This window comes from Annulohypoxylon maeteangense (genome assembly GCF_022496945.1).
Source record: "Annulohypoxylon maeteangense strain CBS 123835 unplaced genomic scaffold GGS22scaffold_16, whole genome shotgun sequence".
Taxonomy (NCBI): Eukaryota; Fungi; Ascomycota; class Sordariomycetes; order Xylariales; family Hypoxylaceae; genus Annulohypoxylon; species Annulohypoxylon maeteangense.
Genome location: NW_025953263.1, coordinates 64,755 through 85,169, shown reverse-complemented (window position 1 = coordinate 85,169; position 20,415 = coordinate 64,755). Strand labels below are relative to the sequence as shown.

Here is a 20,415-nt window from a genome sequence, read left to right as displayed (position 1 = left end):
GACAAAATCTTTTGAAATGGCATAATGGACGCAAGCTACTGTGGCTTCATGGTTGAATGGAGAAGAAGCACTATAGTTTTGCATTTGAAGTTGACTCTTGAGTGCTCAGAGATCTCCTCATTGAGGCACGTAACCCCTGAACCCCTGAATATCAAGACTTTCCATCATAAGAGTCAATAGAAGGTAATGTCAAGTGATAGTATATGTAATGTGGAATCGCGCATTCACGTCTCCTCATCTCTCATTCTCGCTTATCTCCGATAGTGTTTCCTTGGTTATTATCATGATTCGATATAAGATCCTATTCCAGAGACTAATCCTCGCTGTATACTACCCTGTCGGATACAGGCGACCTATTGTGGAGCCAACCTACCCAATTAGGCAATTTCCTCGGATGCTCCCCCGGACGCTTCCCCGCTCCCGTTTCCTTATTTATTGTTACCTTTGTCGTTACCTTCATGTCAGCAACAGCATGTTGCTGGTAACACCCTCCCCAAATTCCAATTAACCATGAATTTTGGTCGTGCCGTCCTCGCTTTGTGTGCCTTTTCCCTATCGGCAAGCGCGCGCAATGCGCCGTGCTCCTCCGTCGGGAAACCAATCATCATCGACACTGATATCTTCTCAGACGTCGACGATGTTGGTTCCTTAACAGTTGCTAACGCCTTACACAACTATGGTCTAGCAGACCTGCGCGGGGTTGCCATAAACACCGGCTCGAAATACGGCGCGCTGGCCGTCAGCTCGCTCAACACGTATTTCGGCAACGGCGATATCCCAATCGCAGCCCTGCGCCCCTTGACAAACGAGTCGTTCTTCGACACCCGCGTATACACGTGAGCATCCCATCATCCCCATTGTCTAAACATACTAACAGAACACCGCAATAGCCTGGGCGAGTACGCCAGCAAGCTAGGTTACCACTGGCCACGCTCGCTAAACGACTCCTCAACAACACCAACGCCGGTGGAATTCTACCGCACGGAGCTCGCGGCCGCGGAAGACCACAGCATGACCGTGATCTCAATCGGATTTCTAACCAACCTCGCAGCGCTCCTCGACAGTCCCGCGGACGAGATCTCGGCTCTCGCGGGCCCAGCCCTCGTCTCCGCTAAGATGAAGGAGCTAGTCGTTATGGGCGGACGGTATCCCTCAGGCTGGGAATTCAATTTCGGCGGCCGCGATCCCGCGTCGACGTATCGCGTTATTAACAATTGGCCGCGCGACGTTCCTGTTACTTACTCCGGGGGCGAGCTTGGCGGGGATATATACTCGGGTCAAGACCTTGCGAAGAACGCGCTGCCGGACTCGCCGGTGCTTGCGGCGTATCAGTGGTATGTGGGGCGTTGCAGCACCATTCGCGAGTCCTGGGATCCGGTCACGACGCTCTACGGGATACTGGGGATTGAAGGGCTCAGCGAGCTAGGTATTGAGAAGATGTTTCAGTACGCGAATCAGATTGGGTATAATGAAGTGGTGGCGAATGGCTCGAACACGTGGGTGAACGATACGACTGTTTCGAACCAGCGCTGGTTGAAGCTCGCGGATGGGGTGACGAATTCGACGGTTGCGGGTGTGTTGAATCGGTTTTACGCTTATAATCCTTCGGATAGGAATTGTTCTATCTAGGTAGATATGGGTTAATTATAATTGAAGGCTTGTACCTAAGAATTTACCCCGTTATTATCACCCCTCTTAGGATATTGGAGTAGCCTGTAACATGGTAAGATTGTATCTATGTTCTTGAAAGACCCATGATATCTATACAGATTAAACCTCTTTAATAGGCCCTTTAAAGTAGTGCCTTGCCTTGACTATGTACCAAGAGATACTAGACAAGAGAACAAATCCGAATACCAAGACACTCCAGTTAAATGTTTCTGGAGTGGGATTCGTAGTCTGAGGCCAAAACGACCAAAATAGAAGCAATGCGCTATACATGCAAGCGAAGAAATTATTTATGGTTCCCAATGGCTCAGGTAGTTTCCAAGGACCCCATGTAGGGGAGCCGGAATCGTGAATATCTATGCCAGGGGTATATGGTTTGAAGCCACCAGTACAACGGCGCCATAGAAGTAAGCAGCTCACTAGGAGATATGACGAATACAGTGCGGCAACGACGAGCGAGAGCAGAGCGGAGAGTGCAACGCTAGGTGCGAGTACTATCAAAGAGAGCACGAGTGTAATTGCAGTTGTTGATAGGATAGAGTTCATCGGCAACTTATCTTTGGTGAGCTGTCATGCATGTTAGTTAATCGAATCGTAAAGGGGGTGTTCTTGTCGCCTTACTCTCACTAGGTACCCGCTTAGGGGAAGCCCCTTATCTCTCGAGAATGACCACATCATACGGGATGCAGACGCATAAACGCTTATCGAACTCGCTAGGGATAGCACGAAGATGATGCCAGCCATTAAGCAGGCGCCTGTCGTTGACTTGACCGCGGATTGGAAAATCTGGAGAAATGAATAAAACATCGTGTTTGCTGCCTCAACTGCCGCATCCAAGTCGGATATGGAAAACATAAGACCGACAATAATTGCGAATGCTAGAGCTCCGTTTATAAAAATGCTGTACATCAATGCCCTTGGTACCACTATGATAGACGATTAGTGTTTAACTCTGTAAGGAAATTGGTATCTCTCGTGGGCAGTAACTGTCAGATCAATTATGCAGATTTTATACCATAATGCCGCACGAAATGACTGTTGAAATAGAACGCCCCTGAAGTTATGCAGGTAGGTACTTACCTATTGATGCAGATTGGATCTCTTCGGACATGTGAACTGCACAATCGGCCCCTATAAGCGCGGTGGCAACCGTGGGGAAGCCGACGAGAAAGCTCAGCCCTTGGGTCGGCCAATTTCCATTGTTGAAAAGCGTAGTAAAGACGAAATCTGGGGTATTATGCGGCGCGAAATACACCATTGGAACCAATATGCCGAAGAAGCCCGCTAGATGGAGAACAAGTATCAGACCTTCGAACTTTGCCAACATACGGCCCCCAGTTAGGTTCATTAGTACGGCAAATGACGTTGTCGCCCACATGGTCAAGATAGTGTGCCACGATACCGGTGTATATGTGGGATTCGCCAACACGACAATGCCAAGAAGAATCGTGGAGGTTGTGTAACTGGAGGTGATAGCCATCGCCTGCCAGGCCAAGGTGGTAAGCCAGGCGGTGACATAGGTTAAGAACGCAGAGCATGACTCCGGTGCTATCATGGCAATCCAGTGATCTAATCGTGGTGTAACGTAAGCAAGATGTCTCGAGATAGGCAAGAAAGGATCGTGGCCTCACACTGCCCACCGGCGGTTGGCGCGACTGATGCCAGCTCCGCCATCGTGGCGGTCACTGATATGGTACCAATCCACCCGAGAACGAACGCCCAGACTACAGCTGCCGGGCCCCCAAGGCTAAAAGTAGGAACGGAAGTGACAAGAATCCCTTCCCATGAGCACATGGCGGAGCATGCTAGTCCAAGGATGGACATAAAGCCAAAGCTACGATTAAGTAACGGTCGCTTTCCTAACTGCCTGAGTATTATATCATCTTGATTGGAGCCACTAGAGTGTTCGGACTTTGTTAGGAATGACATCGTGTTGGATTGATTCGGGAGCCGAAGCTCAATTGGCTCGATGATGTCCTTGGACATGGCGAAATATGACGAGGATTGTGATTTTTGTGATTTTTTAGAAGAGTAACAACAATCTTCGCAACTCCTAGGGATTAAAGTGATATATCATTCCCCAAAATTCGGCAGACGGCAACATGTGACTCTCAAATGGGAATTGTTGGAAACTCAATCAAGCACGTATTCTGAAGGAGGCAGGTGGTCACGGCGATATGATCGGATTTTGCTAGGCCTTTGCAGTTCGCAAGGCAAGCGCGGTCTTCGCAAACGCTTCAACTGCTCAAGAACCTTCTCAGTCAGCTTCATCCCTGCGCCACATGGAAGCGTCTTATGCAGTTAGTTGCGACCCCCGGAACCGAGCCGTGTCATACCTACTCTTGATTGGATGGAGGGGGGAGTCGGGTAAAGCCATTGGAGCACCCTCCAGAAGATAAAATGGGACTACGTGATTCTGTGTAACACACCAGCTGGTAACTGACCAACAACTAAGCTTTTTGAGTGAGACGTAATACAACTTCAGGACTTTGGTAGGTACCTAGCAGCCTAGAACCTGCCTGTCTGCTCAATCCGTCAATACCAACCCCCTATACGTACCCCCTAGTTTCATTATCACAAGCCTCATGTCTCGGAGTACTGACACGCTATTGGCCTACCGATACTATGGTAAGATTCGATCTCGTTACACGGCCAATGCAAACCGCCATTCCCCGAGGGGGCTTCTTGTTGCGGACCAGAGAGAGTCAAACGACCTTAATAAAATATCTACCTAAAAAGGGTTAACAATTCGCTCAACGGTTTATAGACTAATCGCTAGTTCATGGCCTTTCGCACAATAGTTGCTATTATAGGTCATCGATTAGGAGCATGATATTAACCATATTTCGACTTCATATAAAGGATTTTAGTAATCGTCTATGAAAACGAACGAACTTGCAGGTGGCGTTTTTCAGGCGTCGAATAGCTTACTCGGAATCACCCTGCCTAAACGAACAGCCCTGGCAATAGCGCGGCCACAGACCTTCGGGGAAACTAAATGACCAGCTGAGAAGATCACCGTTTTATTGATAAGGCATGACGACGGTATTCACAAGGGTTGGTATATTATAGGTCTGACTCCCTACTTTGTCCCCCTTGAAGCAAGGACTCCGCCCCCACACCGTCAAGCTTCACCGTCATCGAAAATCATGCAAGACGGATATGCAGTTCATAGGGCTGAAGGTAGCCGATGTAGGAATTGATGAACTAATAGTTCTATTACGTAGAATACGCACACTCGGATACCTCCGTACCTCTCTTTAGCCACAGAAACAATAGGAAACCCTAGCAGCAAACACCATCCCAATATACCGGCTCCTCTTGTTCATCAGTTAGTTGACTTGAAATGAATCGATAAGATCAATCTCGTTTATTGAAAAACAACTCTTTATTCCTCATCTGCTTCGTCTTTCACATCCGTCTCGTTGACGATGATTTCGTACTGACGGCTTTCGAGAGGTTCACCAGACTTCACGCTACGTGCGTCGGTGTTTCCTAGAAGAGGTTAAAAACAATAAAACACGTGTACGTTCAATATTCATTAACACTTACCTAGAGGCATCGATGAGACCATGACGCTTAAGCCAAAGATGGCTAGGCAGAACGACTTGTAGAGCATGTTGTCTTTAGGAGGGTTGTCTGTAATTGGTAGGAAACGACGAGTTTGACTTTAAATTTTGTTGTCGAGTTAAAGATGGTAAGAGATCAAGTTTCATTCATTCCTGTGTCAGCAGTATTATATATCTGCTTCTTTATATCAAACTTGATGCCCTTCGTCACGTCCACCAGTATAGACATGACCAATCATTTTTAGCAACAAGCCGGCGGCCTAGTCTCAGTGCTTGCGCCACTAAAGCAAGGGTGCTTATCTTCACCGTAAATACCGGAGGTCCTACCCATATTCCCAATATTCCTGTCAGATTGTACAACGGTTGATTAGTGATTCTATTGGAGATTCGGTGAATAGAAGTGAAATAATCATGAGTTTCCTCGGAGTCATAGTTAATGCTGTCGTACTAACATCCTCATCAGGACCAATAAGGCGATGCGTCACTGCTTTCTATCTTTGTTTTCAAGGAAAGGGAGGCTGCTTCTTGCTGTGCCGGCTTCACGATGCGGCGGTGTTGGTAAGACGCCTCGACAAATGTGTCATGGGCTAGTGCGATTGAATGCCCGTTGATAGCATGATCCTACAAGCCATGATAGCCCCCTGTCATGATTTCTATCAGATATTCGTACATTAGAGGGCGACGCTTGAAATCATGGGTCATTCTACCCCAAGTCTTCCTCTCGTTCAATCTTCTCGACACCAATACTCTGGATTACAAACACCAACAATTGAAATTTTCCTACATTGAACATCACTATGGAAAAAGACAGTGAAGATTCTCAAGTGCCCCTGCTTGATGAAAAATCCGAGAGCAATAACATGAGCCCTACTGTGGCGTGCCACTGTCGCAATGCCTCTACCCCTATTCGGCCGTGGACAAAGGGAATTTTATTCGCAACATTCTCTTTACTGGCATACATTGCGGTTCTATTGACGATAGTTGTTGCAACCGGTTCCATTCACCAACTATCGAAGGAGCAATTTCAGCCAATGCGTGATCGCTTCAGTATGTATTGTACTTACTAGGCAGACGCTTATAATCCCACGTTCATCAGGCTAACATGATCAAAAGCACTACCAAGAGACCTTCTAGAGTTCGAAGAGAGACAAGGCTGGTACCCGCTTCAGTTTCCATGGAACCAGGGACCTTCTGATGCACTTGACAAGATATGGGGAGATATGCTATATGGTTGGGTCCCTTCACGCCTAAAATACCTCGGACGCCATGCTGATCAAGCTAAAAGCACTTAATATACGGATCAAGAAAGAAGAGGTAGAGTTCCTTGGTTTGAATACGACAAATCGCGTCCAACTCAATGGCGGCGACTATCTGGGTGTGATAGGTGGTTACCATCACCTTCACTGTCTCAACAACATGCGCATCGCGATACATTGGGACTACTACAAAGATAAGTACGGAAACTTCAGCCGCCAGGAAGTTTTCAGCAGGGAACACTCAGGTATGGCGTCATCTTCATCATCATAATATCTCCAACATCGAAACTGACTGCCTCTGTACAGATCATTGTATCGACACTCTTCGCCAAGCCCTGATGTGCCATGCAAATGCTGAGGTTCATACCGCAGAATGGCTAGACAGAGCCCACGAGCTAGGAGACAAGGAATTGAGCGGACAATCTACAACTACGTGTTTAAAATGGGAAAGCTTAGACAAGTGGGCGCGTCCTAGGGCCCTCAGGGCGGGAGAGTATTCTTTCAGACCAGGTCCTTACTATGGGAAAGTTTACGACCATCAAGGGCCGAATACTGAATGATGGCGTGGCTCATCGGATTGAAATCGGCGAATATAGGTTACATGGCTTCACATGTGTCTGGTTTGGCGTATATCATGAGAACTTCAAGAAGCCTATCTAGGGTATTTCCCTGCGTTCTCATATCGCCAGGATCGATACCTAGCAGTTTTCCAAGATATCCAAGGGTTGGAAGTTCTAAAGACTAGGACCGTAAATGTTATCGCGACATAGCCCCGGATCTGTGTACGACATGTTCTCTTTAAATTGGGGGTCGTAAAGCCGACCTACCAGACGAGGCGTGTACGTAGACGCAACCCCAAAGATGTTGGTGTGACTGTACGACACCGTGCATATAACTTACATCAATTAAATTGATCGTATTGATACCTCGCATAAAAACCCGTACCATCCGATATCTCTCTGGAAAAAGAAAGTGCAGGCGCCCATGTTTCACTCTTCCCCCGCATCTTGTGTAGCCTACTCCATCGCATCTATCGTACCAGCCTGGAATTATGTTTGATAGTCGGGTTACACAGGTGAGGAGAAAGGCGCGGAGGGCAACAGCGTCAGCGCTGTCAGCAATCCCACTATGGCTACTTGCAGCAGGCGTAACACGACCAAGCTAACCGACGAATAGACAGGAACAGGAAGGAAGCAGCGACTTGAGAAGTTATGAGTCCGGTTCTTTGATTGAACAAGTTTGAGACGGCAATTTGCAAATCTCACCTGTTCACCTTCACCAACTCCCGGTTGTCAGCCGCCACTATCACACCCATCTGAATCTCATCCTCTCCCGTTTCCGCCATTTAGCGTCTTTTTTGGTTCACACTCCTTTAAAACCGAATCTCGCAATTTTCATAGTCGTCAATTGACCGTAATCGGGAATGGCGGCACAATCCATTTCGGAAGGCGAAGTCGCCTTCGACGCACCCGGTGCTGGCAAGCCGTGTAAAACATGGTACAAGATTATCGGGAGCCTCGACTCCGAAGCCATACCTCTTATCGCACTTCACGGAGGTCCGGGAGGGGGTCACGAGTACCTAACCCCGCTGGTTGACCTCTACGAGAAGCACGGAATTCCCATCATATTCTATGATCAAATAGGATGCGCTAGGTCAACGCACCTGCAAGAGAAAAAAGGCGATGACTCGTTCTGGACCTTTGATCTCTTTGTGAAGGAGCTTGACAACCTCGTGGATCATTTGAAGCTTCGCGAGAAGGGCTTTTACGTCCTCGGCCAGAGTTGGGGTGGCATGTTGGGAAGCACATACGCTTTCCGCCAACCGCGAGGACTGAAGAAGTTGATATTGGTTAGCTCCCCAGCTAGCATCCCTCTTTACATGGAAAACTGCAAGATTTTACTTGCTGGTCTGCCGAGGGATATCCGCGATACTCTTGAAGAGTGCGATAGGCTCGGCGATCATGAAAGCGAAAGGTTTCAAGAGGCGGCTTTCGTGTTTAACAAGAAACACGTCTGTCGAATTGACCCGATGCCTGAACCTGTAGTGGCGGCATTCCAACATCTCAAAGAGGATCCTACTTCATATGTTACTATGTAAGCTGCCTCTTGGGGAGATGTGAAGTTATTCAATTAATCAAACTGATTCTGTGTCACAGGCAAGGTCCATCGGAATTTATCATTGAAGGCACCGCCTTCAAGGGTTGGGAGGGATTCAAACAAGGCCATAAAATCCAGGCGCCGACGCTACTTATCAATGGAGGACATGATGAGGTAGGAGATGTGTGTTTCGAGCCATGGTTCTGGACTATTCCCAATGTGAGATGGGTCACGCTCCAAGGTGCCAGTCACATGTCACACTGGGAGGAACGCGACCGGTTTATCCAACTTTGCGGGACTTTCCTGAAAGGCTTCAAATGACCTCAGATAACAACAGTGTTGATCTTCAGGGAATCTGATAGTCAGACGCTACAGTCGCACTAAAGAATTAGTATGTGGAGGGGAAATATCTATCAATATCTACTCCATTATTAATACTTGAGTTGCCTATCGCCCGTCGTTTTCTTACATCCCTGGATAGCTTCACCTTTTTCACGCCAAATTATTTTTTCAGAAGAACCCGTCGTCGCGGGTTTCTACATTGGAGTAGATTAAACATGCCCACGCTTGAGGTTTCGCATTTTAATATCGTACTCTCCCTTTTGGGTGGCTGGTTATCTTTATTCGGGTTGGTGTCATATTTGGTCAAAGAGAGTCTCTACATTTCTGAGGCCTGTAAGTGTCCTTTGCCGAATGCCAGCAAGCTCCGAATTACAGATACACCAAGCAGAAATAGTAGGTATATCTTTTCTTCAAGACTTACTAAACGGTGATATGCAGTAATCTCCCTCTTGGCCGGCGCAGCTTTCTCCCCCTACGCTGCCAACCTGATTGATCCCTTAGAGTACGCGGGATCTCGCATCAACCTCACCAGCGCTACTCTTAATTTCACCCGGCTTGTCCTTGGAATCCAACTTGTCATCGCTGGTATTCAATTGCCAAGCCGTTATCTAGTGAAAGAATGGAGGTCCCTAGCCTTACTTCTTGGTCCTATCATGACGCTCATGTGGGTGACAACAAGCTCCATCATCTGGTTCATGATCCCAAGGTTGCCTTTCCTACATGCTCTTGCTATCGGCGCCTGTGTCACTCCGACCGATCCGGTTCTTTCAAGTGTTATCGTGAAAGGAGGATTTGCGGATCTGAACATCAGCAAGGACCTTCAGAAGATTGTCATCGCGGAATCCGGGTTAAATGATGGGCTTGGCTACCCATTCCTGTTCTTCGCGCTGTATCTGATAAAGTACACCGGGGTCGGGGCGGAGACTGAATCCGGAGGCGCGGCACACGCGATTGGACTCTTCCTAGGTGAGACGTGTGGCTACGTTGTTCTTCTAAGTATCGTTTACGGCGCAATCGTCGGTTGGGTCGCCAAACGACTACTCCGCTTCTGCGATGATCGCGGCTTCATCGACCACGAATATTCCATGGTCTTCGCTATACCTCTGTCGCTGTTTATTCTGGGGACTTGCGGTCTTATTGGTAGCGACGATATCTTGGCGTGTTTTGTCGCCGGCAATGTCTTTACTTGGGATGATTGGTTTCGATTGAAGACTCAGGATGAGGCAAGGATAAGTTCTCCCTCTTCTGGCTCTTATAATTGCTAACATTTCCTCTAGTATATCACCCCCAATCTCCATATTCTGGCTTAACTCTAACTCTCGTTGCTAACACGTGCTTAGCTTGCTACAACCTACGATCGACACCCTCCTTAATGTTGCTATCTTCATGTGGTACGGTGTCGCCTGCCCATGGAACCTGTTTTGGGAAAACGATACCATCTCATTTTTCAATTTGATCGTTCTGGGTGCACTTATCCTTCTGCTCCGCCGTCTTCCATACATATTCGCTTTTCGTTCGCTGCTCCCCCAAACTAGAACCAGGAAGGATGCCGCCTTTATGGGATTTTTCGGACCCATAGGCTGTTCAGCCATGTTCTATCTTTACATCACGATGGAGTTCGTCAACGGTCTCAAGGTAGGCGATGGGCAGGAGTTCCGTGAAGACGTCAAGTTCCTCCGCCAGGATGTGAGGGTTGTTGTTTGGTTCCTGATGATATGTAGTGTGGTAAGTCCTGACTTTGTTGCTTCTGCCGAGTCTCTCAAGCTAATGAGTTGAAGGTGGTCCACGGGCTCTGCATACCCCTTGGTAATTTGAGTCTGCATCTGAGACGGGCTGCTAGCGGTAACCTCCAACTTGGACTACAGAATTACCGCACTGGTGCATCTTTGTTGTCGTCTGAGGGAGAGCGTCAGCCTATCTTGGGGAGAAGGCTCTAGGCCAATATCTCAGAAATATAGCAGAAGTTCAATTGAAAACCATGGTCAACATTAACAGAGTCAGCCATTTAATGTTAAAACCGTATTACAACCTATGTTCTGGGGCCTATATTTATAAGATCTTAAGATTTAACACAACGAATAGCGCGCAAAGGTGCCCAGTGTCTATTGCCCAGCCGTCTGCAACTGAAGTAAATACGACAGCGGCCCCTTCGGCACATCCTCGCGATCCATGAATATCTCCACCATCTTAAGTCCTTTCGTCCTATCCAGCTCCCCACTTCCCAGAACCTTCTCCAAATCCCCCCACGTCCGCACAGACGCCGTATACGTATCCTCGCTCGCGCCGAAGAAGCTAGGGGCCTGCAGATACCTCCAGGCCGCGACGTCGTTGTATCCGGCTTTCAACCCGTGGATGCAGCGCTCGATAGTGTACCCGTCGTTGTTGATGAGGAAGAGCACGACGTCGAGGTTGTTGTGGATGATTGTTCCTAGTTCTTGCACGGTCATTTGGAAGCTGCCGTCTCCGATGAATAGGATTGTGCGCGCGTTCGTGATGCCGTGGTAGTTAGATGATGATATGAGTTCGCGTTGGGCTAGCGCGGCGCCTTGCGCTGCCCCGAGCATGTACCCTATAGATAACCATGTCACCGGGGTGAATAGACGAGTGTGCCGCGGAAGAGGCATTTCTCGACACCCGTAGCCTGCGGTGCCGGTTTCGCCGAGTACGATGTCTCCTGGTCGGAGAATGGTGGAAAGGATACGCCAAAGCCGGTCCTGCTTGATGGGGCCATCGCTGGAAACGCTAGTGAAGTTGTCTGACTGGTCTCGGGGAAGATCGGGATATGTCGTGTACGATGCTATCCTTGAAGAATCCAGCTTTAGGGATAATCGAGAAACCGCGTATCTCGCCGGGATATCTCGAAAGACTTGGGTGTTTATTCGGATCTCAGTATCTGTAAAAAGGATGGCGGTTTGCGTTTTCGGTATGCTGGAACTGGCGAAGCTGTTGGTAGTGCTGAAGTGAGGCCCAAAACACAAAACGAGATCCGAGTCATTGAAAAATCGCTGAGTCTTCGGATCGTCGAAGTTTCCCCTGTAGATTCCGTGGAAGTTTGGTAGTGTTTCGTCTATCAGACCTTTCCCAAACCCTGATGACCACGTTGGCCACTTGGTATGAGAAACGAACTTCTCTACGTCATCGACGATACCAAGCGCTCTAGTCTCGCCATCGACGAGGATAATCGGCTGTTTGGCTTCATATATCTTGTCAATAACCTTGCTTATCACCGATTCCTGATACGCATTTGGCTCGACGTTAGGAATGGAGATCTTAGTTTTAAGTTGTTCCGCCGAGACCGGCGCTGCAACGAGATCAACGGGAACCTCAATGTAAACTGGCCGACTATGTAAGAGACACTGCTGCAATACACTGTCAATTTGGGCGGGAGCCGTCCGAGGGTCTCTAAGGTTTGCTTGAGCTACCGTAACATGTTGGTGCATCTGTGCGAATCGCCGGTATTCTCCGTCATTGAATGTATGGTGTATAAGTAGCCGCGAGTCTTGGGATTCTCGTGGTGGAGTTCCCACGATATGCACCACGGCCGCCCGCTCAGCATATGCCCCGGCAATGGCATTAATGGCAGATAATTCACCGACTCCAAAAGTAGTAATTAGAGCCCCTATCCCTTTAATTCGAGCATACCCATCGGCGGCATATCCGGCATTCAGTTCATTGGCATTGCCTACCCAATGCAATCCCGCTGGCTCGACAAAGTCTAATAGATTGAGATTGTAGTCACCAGGCACGCCGTGGATTGAATCAATCCCTAACTGCTTGAGACGAGCGAAGAGGTATTCTGAAAGCTTGAGTGTAGCTGGCATCGCGTATTCTCGGCTTAAACTGGAGTTTCGGTGTGTTGATTTGGGGGACTAGATAGAATTGGTTGTTAAGATTGGTGGCGTCCTGACCTTTATACTCGACTAGCGGCCTTATTGTTACCATTCTAGGAGGGGTCTAGGTTGGCATGACCAATCAACTCCGATGTCTCCAAATGCCCCGATTGTTTCGTCACCTCGACTACTACAGCCACGCTGGCTCCGCGATCTATACCGGATTCAATAAGTAATTCTCTAATTTAGCGGAATCCTGCATGATTCGGGAGATAAGAGCAAACGCCCCGTTGCATCACTCAAAATCCAGGTTTCGGACCCGGGGCGAAAAAATGGGGCAACCGGCTTAGCTTTGAAAATCGTGGATCTTCAGCTGCGGGCTTCAAATGTCTTAGATACGTAGGTACCTATGTAAGGGGCAAGCTTTTCTACATAATCACATAAACAGCTTGTGGGTAGGAAAGGCATGTTTTTTTTAATGTGTCGAATTATGATGCGGTGGTGACCTACACCCTTGACAGGGGCGAATCTCTGCCTTGTAGGATAGAAAACTTCGACAGCTGGAACAGCGTGGCGTATTTTCGGTGATGGCGGTAACTTGACCCCTAGGTACCTAGAGGTTGCGCGTGTCCGGAGACTGCTAAGTCCACCGAAAAAAGAAAAAAGAAAGCTGATTGTGACTCGGATAATAGACGACGGGTAGTTGCAGACGCCACGAAATAAGCAATGGTGATGCTCAGTTCGCAATAGAACCCAACACTTTCCTAGCAATATCATCGGGAGATTCTTCCTTTATCTCGAGGAGATCTGCATCCGAGTCTTCTTTGGACGCTACAATGCATCTTCCTCCTGGCCCAAAAAGCTGATATACTAGAAGCTCTAGCACCCAACCGCTAACTCCAGACTGATGCTTTTCCCTTCCACTTTCGAGAAGATCGCTCGTAGCGCCACGTTTCACCTCCCACGATTGCCCCGAAGCCCGCTGAAGAGCATCTAGAAGTTTGTTCTGGGACACTTGAATTGACCGCGCCTTTACATGACGGTTTGCAGTTTCGTCCGGATGCTTCAGAACGCCGACTATAGCCTGCGCGATACCTTCCAACGTTGTTCCGGTAAATTCCACGGTGCCGTCATCGTAAATGACTGCAGAACGCTGTTTGACATCAAATCCCATCAATGGGAAACGTTTAATTGCCTTTGGATCCCGATTAGCATTTTTCAGTCCACGCTACGCAGTCCGTGGAAATCTTACCCAATCGATCGGATTGCCGATAGTAACACCAGTATAAGTAAAGTTGGGATTGGTTTGAGAAAGTTTCTTCGCGTGGTCATAAGCGGCTCTTCTCTGAGTACCGATTTCCCGAAACTCGGGTAGGCTATTGAAATTAGGACCCCATCCGAAGTCGTCGACGATAAAACGCTTGATGCCAGCGGCCTCGGCTGCGTCAATCAAAGCAACCTGGACGTGAAGGCCGCCTGGGCCAATGACGGAAACTGCCGCGTCTTGGCCCGTCAATGCTGTGGTCAGCTTCTCGACCGTGTACTCTGTCCTTATGACCGGAATTCCATCAGGAAAAGTTGAGTCAGATTCAATGCGAGTGATGATAGTCACTTGGAAACCTGCTGTCACAAGCGCGGCCGTGATGGGTGTGCCGAAGTTACCCGCTGCCTATATCTGGTTAGTTAAGGTGGACAGTGCGATTTCCAAGAAGAGGGGATCCATGAATGGTTTCATAGCTCCAATCTTTAGGGGGATACAACCACTTACACCAAAGACGGCGACCTTCTTGATAACCGACATCTTATATGAAATTCTTTGAAGAATAATTGCCAGCTAACATAGAAGAAAGAATATAGGCATATAGACGCCTATATATAATGGAGGCCTAAGCGGGCTCGGAATTAAAACCCGATATTGATCGGGATTCAGTCCCCATGATTTATAATCTCATCCTGGGTCTTGCATCTTGGAGGAATATCAATAGCGAGGGCTGCTTGATTTCGTCGGTTGTTCTATCAAGGAATATACTGGTCCTGGAGAATGAGTGGTAGAGGTAGGTATTATTGTGGCTAAGAGCTGGGCGTTCCAAGGTTATATTAATAGACAATTTGGGTTTGGTCGTTTCGTTCCCGTTGCGCCTGCGCGTGACTTTATCAGAACGGCGACAATGTCGCAGGTTATGAACTCAAAAAAAAAAAACCAGCTCATAATATTTATGTGTAGGACTTTATGTGTAGGACAACCTCCATTATGATATCATTGTAACACAGGGATTCCCCTTTTTCCAGGGGTATTCGGGTGTGCTTAAGTAATGCAAACAGCCGAATTTAGATTGGCGCGTTTTACCCCACATTCAGCTCCGAGATGACAACTCTCCAATCATCGATATTCCGCGCGCTCAGCTGTTCTATCGTTTCATTTACACATCACGGCCTCACAATCGAATCTTCGAAGCTAGTACTTCGTTCCGGGTGGATGTGATGGCGAGTTGAGGTCCCGTGCATGTGTCTTTATATCTCTATACACTGCCTCCTCCTCAACGAGTCATCTGTTCGGAAAGCTTGGCCTCGGATCTGGATCCTATAAAGCCATTCCGCGCGATTTTGAGTCTTGATGTCCGGCTAAACTGCCATTGGATATCAGCATTCATTAAAATCATGATTTGAATTTCAGCATCGATATCTAGTAGATTTGTATTCCTGTCCCTTATTTTCCCTTATTTCTCTTAAGTCAATAGAGGTCAACATGGCTCCGTCGTTCGTCCGCGCCATATCTCTCATCTTTGTCCTCGCTCTCAGTAGTATTGCCTACAAACTATCCGATACAGGCGTTGGCAGAGCGTCGCTGTTGCAGGAATGTCCAATATTCTTCACTACAACCAAGAAATGCGACCCAATTGCGCCGAAAAGTTTCCTGCCTGCCAATGTAATGAACATCGCAAAGAATAAGGACGAGGACAAGGACGGTGGATCACACTCGCCAAACCTCAATGTTCTAGCAGATGTCCTGGAGAGCATGGAGGTCATGCAAACTGAATATTTCGCTCCATGGCTCGGAACATGGCCTGACGCGATCGACTGGACGGCTGCCGTTATGGGAACTCATGTTTCGGGCGCTGTGCGCAGCCTTTCCGAAGCTCTAGCACACCTTAACTCGAAATGGGAAAAGTTCGTGGATTGGAAGTTACAGACGAATCTGGTCGACAAGTATTTCACCCAGATTACGGCTTACTATTTTGGACAAGACGCTTTTGCGATCCGAAATGAGGCGTATGACGATATCCTCTGGGTGGTACTCGGCTGGCTCGAGGCCATCCAGCTTGTGAACGTTCATACCGACTTACATTTCAGGTCGGATTTCCAAGACGAAGTCTCTATCCCTGAGGCGAATAGTTTCCCGAGGCTTGCAGATTTCTTTCTAAACCAGACATATCATGGAAATGTATGGATTCCCGCCTTTGCTCACCGCGCTCGTGTATTCTGGGAGCTAGCGTCTGTTGGATGGGACACAAAGCTGTGTGGCGGAGGTATGGTGTGGAACCCGCGTCTTCTGCCATATAAAAACGCAATTACGAACGAACTATTCATTGCGGCATCTATATCAATGTATCTAAACTTCCCTGGCGATGATAATCCGTCGCCTTTCTATGGTTCGAGAGATACCAGTGGTACCGCTCCTCACACACGCAGTGGGCCGAGAGATGCAAGATATCTTAAAGCTGCTGTGGAAGGCTACAAATGGCTCGTCAGTTCTAACATGACTGATGAACAGGGCCTGTACACAGATGGCTTTCACATCAGCGGGTATCAAGACACGGGTAACAACAACACAAAATGCGACGAACGGAACGAAATGGTCTTATCATACAACCAAGGCGTCCTTCTCACTGGCCTCCGTGGACTCTGGGACGCGACGGGTGCTTCGTCTTATCTTTCGGATGGCCACAAGCTAATCCAGAACGTGATCAGAGCAAGCGGGTACAACCTCGCCTCAGACTCGCCCATCGAGGACCTCCTGACTCTGAAACCAGGCCACCTCCCGAAATGGCATGGTCTCGGTCGTGCAGGCGTCATGGAGGACCCCTGTGATGCAAGCGGGACCTGTAGCCAGGATGGACAGACCTTCAAGGGCATCTTCTTCCATCACTTGACCAGCTTCTGCGCGCCCCTCGTTGAGCCGTTCCCAACCCCCGATCCCGAAATCAAGGTCGATGCCCGCGCCTTCACAGCTGCTCGCGACTCGCACGCCGGGGCCTGTGCTGCGTACGGTGGGTGGCTGAAGCACAACGCGCGCGCGGCGCTGGCTACCCGCAAAGACGGGAAGTTCGGGCAGTGGTGGACAGCTGGGCTGCTAGATCACTGGGTCGGACCATGGCCTACCATGGAAGATGATGGGATACCGCGTGCGTCGAACAAAGTCGATTACCGCAACTACGGTGTGCCGAACGACACAACGTGGCGGGCGCAACCCGGCTTTATGATGCCCTCTGTAAATCCGGATCAAGCGCAAAAACCGCTATTCGTCATAGACGACGATAGGCGAATAGGCGAGCTCAAGAAGCGACAGGAAATCCAAGTCAATGAAGCGGGGGGTAACGCGACAGACCCGAATACGCGCGGGCGCGGTAGGACGGTTGAGACCCAGGGCGGCGGACTGGCGCTTATGAGGGCTTATTGGCAGATTGTGCATGCGCCTTAATCGGGCAGCGATGCACGATCGGTGATTCAGCCTATCGGGGTTGGATAGAACAGCATCATTGGCATATGTTGGCGCTCGATTATACGTACATCGTGTAAAAGATATGGTTTCAAGGGCTGTCTAGATCTAGAAAGGGCAGCTATGTAAGTTGGGGTGACATTCGCATTTTCAGAGCATGTATAACATATATAGGGACGGAAAGGATACGCCGATTTTTATGGCGATTTATACATACGTACATAGCAGAGAGGCACCTATATATATGAGCAAGAAAGGGGACATCTGGATATATATACAGCTAGACAGAGCTAGGAAACCCGATTTCTTCTACTCAGATAGAGTACAATCACTTGGACTAGAAGCACCCAGTATCCAGCCTTCGTTGACCCCTTACATATCACCCTCAGAAACGGCGTAAACTTTAGAATCTGACATACAAAGCGCTTTGTAGGTATGTGTCGTATATTAGTATCAACCCCCAGCAATTAATACTCAATAAACAAGAACACACCTTCCTACCTACCTAGATAAACAACGTATCCCAAAAAGCCAAGAAGAGCACAAGTCAATTCACTAACCGCCCATTCGAATATAATTGATTCCGAGACTTGATGTAATAAACCAATTAACTCCCATCACACGTAAAACCGTGACGCCTTCATCCGTTATGCGTTGAGCCTAGCCTAGCCTACCTAGCCTTACAGTACTACAGTACAGTTGGATACAACCTCCCTCCCTTCCTCCTCCCATCCTATCTTCGCGGTCAGACCCTCAAACACGACGACGATGTGTTGTAACAGAGATCCATCTCTTCCCGTTGAAGTCATCCACCCCATCCACCCTTCCTTAAGCACGGACGGATATTAAGCTCTACACACTCCACCTAACTTCGCACTTAGTTATCCCGCCACTCGCTACCGTTACTAACACCACTAGCGTTCCTACCGTGCGCCGCCCCCGGCGCCGGCTCCGGCAACCCTTCATCATCGGAGTCTTCTTCTTCCGACGACTCTTCATCGTCAAGCACGCGAGCAAGCTCATCCGGGTCCCGCATCCGCGCATCCGGCGCCGCGTCATTGAACTCGTCATCATCGTCATCGCTATCATGACGTCTCACGCCCTCCTCCTGAGCCTCGTGGACGCCCTCGTCGGCACTAATCGAGATCCCCCTAGCACCCCACTTACTCCTCCGCTGGCCTCCCACACCCGCACCCGCACCCCCCGCCCCATTCCTCCCTAGCGCAGGCGCGCTCTCCTCATCATCCGTATCAGCAGCTTGAAACCTCTTATTTCCGAAAATACGATTAAGCAGCCAGCCGCGGCGGATATCGTCTGCGTCGACGAGGCCGCCGGCACGCAGCTTGACGCGCTGGCGCGTGTAGTACACCCAGAAGAAATCGACGTACAGCGCCGTCTGCACGACGCCGAAGATGATCTGGACGGCGCCGGCGCCGGAGTCCGACGGGTCGATACCCCGCACGATCCAGTTAAGAATGTAGAGCGCGCGGTAGGAGCCTAGGGCTAGGAGGTAGAAGGAGTCGATGACGGTGGGGACGGTGGTTTGGCGGAGGAGGAGGAGCTGTGGGAGGACGCAGACGGATTCGAGGATTAGGGAGAAGTCGTACATCCACTGTTAAGGGGGCTGGTTAGCTTGTTGAAGGTGTGGAGGATTGGGGTGCTTGGGGGAAGGGAAAGGGGGAGGGGTATGTGGACTGACCCTGAAGAAACCCCATAGATCACCTTTGTCGAATATCAACATGGTGAAGGGGGAGATGAACAACGATCCCATCAGGACCACGGCGCCGAGCTTCCATGATATCTCGCGTTCCCTGGTGCGCGGAAACAGCCATCGCATAATAATTAGGATGTAGAAGGACGAGACGATATAGAATAGCTTGAAGAAAAAGTTCCAGTTCGATCTCTCGTGGAAGAAATCCGTGTATCTCGTGCAGAAGACGATCGCGTAGAAGACTTGGGTGATGAAAGAGACGCCTTGAGTCGTATGTTAGTTGACGTAAGCTTCGGGGTGAAGTTGAGGTAAGGGTTACGTACCTTCAGCGCTCCGGTTGCGATGGATCGCGAAGATTAGGATGCATTTCGATAGCAGATGAGAGCAATCTGCTAGTATTCGAAATATCTGTAAACCAAGCCTTGTCAGTTCGATGTTGTAAATAATAGAGCGAAATAGCTGTGGTAACTAACATTCCATGCAGTCATCTTGATAAATCGCTCCGGTTGGAGCTATCCCAGCTCTGAACACAGAAGGGTGGAGTTTCAAACGTTATCCCGGCGGCCCTGATTCAACAGCTCAGAGCCGCAGAAGCAGCTTTAGTCTGGTGGTTGGAATGGTAATACTCGAGCTACTCAAGGTAACTCTAGCGTACACGTCGGTCGGAAGTCGGGAAATAAGGATATGAGTTTATAATGTATTCGATTAAACGGCTGCCTGTGAGCTGAGAATCTGAAATGTGTCGCGGAAAGGTCATGCACGACGATGACGGCCACCCATTACGTGTATACAGGAGTGGGTCGAACAAGGTTACAGCATGGTAACGGCACAGCGGCGCCGCATGTGGACGCTAGCTCGAAGCTTGCGCACTGACGTTTTATCTGTTATCTGTGGCTGTTGCTTCGTACCAGCCACAGAAACATGCTGATATCTTATCTAAGCACTGCATCACGCCACAAATCCGTTTTCGCTAGACTTAGATGATCCGACTCCATTCACAGCTTCAAACATAATATTGAGAGTAACACTATCACGAGCCTTAACTAGTCGGAAGTCTTCCGTGAAGAATTTTTACTAATATATAAGCTCCGTTCGCAGTCGAGCATCAGCTCAAACTCGGCTACCTGGTCTCCTCCTTCGCACATCTTGCTCTCGAAAGCAAGAGGAAATTACTCCCCGTAATTCTGTCCTTGTCTAGACTTAGACGTAACAGAGCCGTCCTATA

At 48.9% G+C, this 20,415-nt stretch overlaps 9 protein-coding genes across 9 annotated transcripts; 5 read left to right on the top strand and 4 right to left on the bottom strand.

Moving 5' to 3' along the window:
• The first annotated feature begins 297 nt into the window (after positions 1–297).
• GGS22DRAFT_48014 (nucleoside hydrolase) lies at positions 298–1,700 on the top strand. Its single transcript, XM_047967196.1, has 2 exons — positions 298–836; positions 891–1,700. The coding sequence occupies exons 1-2, from the start codon at positions 511–513 to the stop codon at positions 1,627–1,629; spliced, it is 1,065 nt and encodes a 354-aa protein (XP_047815957.1). The 5' UTR covers positions 298–510; the 3' UTR covers positions 1,630–1,700.
• On the bottom strand, positions 1,700–4,051 carry GGS22DRAFT_48010 (putative GABA transporter). The gene is made up of 5 exons (XM_047967195.1): positions 4,005–4,051; positions 3,300–3,921; positions 2,749–3,237; positions 2,290–2,594; positions 1,700–2,235 (listed from the first exon to the last, which is right to left on the bottom strand). The coding sequence occupies exons 2-5, from the start codon at positions 3,652–3,654 to the stop codon at positions 1,771–1,773; spliced, it is 1,614 nt and encodes a 537-aa protein (XP_047815956.1). The 5' UTR covers positions 3,655–3,921; positions 4,005–4,051; the 3' UTR covers positions 1,700–1,770.
• A 1,686-nt stretch (positions 4,052–5,737) lies between these two features.
• Positions 5,738–7,485, top strand: GGS22DRAFT_47992 (uncharacterized protein). Its single transcript, XM_047967194.1, has 4 exons — positions 5,738–6,284; positions 6,351–6,467; positions 6,523–6,738; positions 6,800–7,485. Exons 1-4 carry the CDS (start codon positions 6,035–6,037, stop codon positions 7,051–7,053), a joined length of 837 nt encoding a protein of 278 aa, XP_047815955.1. The 5' UTR covers positions 5,738–6,034; the 3' UTR covers positions 7,054–7,485.
• Positions 7,486–9,029, top strand: GGS22DRAFT_47934 (proline-specific peptidase). Its single transcript, XM_047967192.1, has 2 exons — positions 7,486–8,587; positions 8,650–9,029. The coding sequence occupies exons 1-2, from the start codon at positions 7,917–7,919 to the stop codon at positions 8,909–8,911; spliced, it is 933 nt and encodes a 310-aa protein (XP_047815954.1). The 5' UTR covers positions 7,486–7,916; the 3' UTR covers positions 8,912–9,029.
• Positions 9,030–9,147: 118 nt separating this feature from the next.
• On the top strand, positions 9,148–10,932 carry GGS22DRAFT_195894 (Na/H antiporter; the record flags this gene model as incomplete). Its single annotated transcript, XM_047965740.1, has 4 exons — positions 9,148–9,265; positions 9,371–10,130; positions 10,273–10,657; positions 10,711–10,932. 4 exons carry the CDS (start codon positions 9,148–9,150, stop codon positions 10,867–10,869), a joined length of 1,422 nt encoding a protein of 473 aa, XP_047815953.1. The 3' UTR covers positions 10,870–10,932.
• Position 10,933: 1 nt separating this feature from the next.
• On the bottom strand, positions 10,934–13,126 carry GGS22DRAFT_47928 (thiamine diphosphate-binding protein). Its single transcript, XM_047967191.1, has one exon. It carries the CDS (start codon positions 12,751–12,753, stop codon positions 11,035–11,037), a length of 1,719 nt encoding a protein of 572 aa, XP_047815952.1. The 5' UTR covers positions 12,754–13,126; the 3' UTR covers positions 10,934–11,034.
• GGS22DRAFT_47941 (NAD(P)-binding protein) lies at positions 13,126–14,917 on the bottom strand. Its single transcript, XM_047967193.1, has 3 exons — positions 14,531–14,917; positions 14,015–14,431; positions 13,126–13,957 (listed from the first exon to the last, which is right to left on the bottom strand). Exons 1-3 carry the CDS (start codon positions 14,561–14,563, stop codon positions 13,499–13,501), a joined length of 909 nt encoding a protein of 302 aa, XP_047815951.1. The 5' UTR covers positions 14,564–14,917; the 3' UTR covers positions 13,126–13,498.
• A 226-nt stretch (positions 14,918–15,143) lies between these two features.
• On the top strand, positions 15,144–17,807 carry GGS22DRAFT_170255 (glycoside hydrolase family 76 protein). The gene has a single exon (XM_047962417.1). It carries the CDS (start codon positions 15,509–15,511, stop codon positions 17,459–17,461), a length of 1,953 nt encoding a protein of 650 aa, XP_047815950.1. The 5' UTR covers positions 15,144–15,508; the 3' UTR covers positions 17,462–17,807.
• A 69-nt stretch (positions 17,808–17,876) lies between these two features.
• GGS22DRAFT_170254 (ER lumen protein retaining receptor-domain-containing protein) lies at positions 17,877–20,021 on the bottom strand. Its single transcript, XM_047962416.1, has 4 exons — positions 19,664–20,021; positions 19,514–19,598; positions 19,179–19,453; positions 17,877–19,091 (listed from the first exon to the last, which is right to left on the bottom strand). Exons 1-4 carry the CDS (start codon positions 19,676–19,678, stop codon positions 18,357–18,359), a joined length of 1,110 nt encoding a protein of 369 aa, XP_047815949.1. The 5' UTR covers positions 19,679–20,021; the 3' UTR covers positions 17,877–18,356.
• Positions 20,022–20,415: the final 394 nt, after the last annotated feature.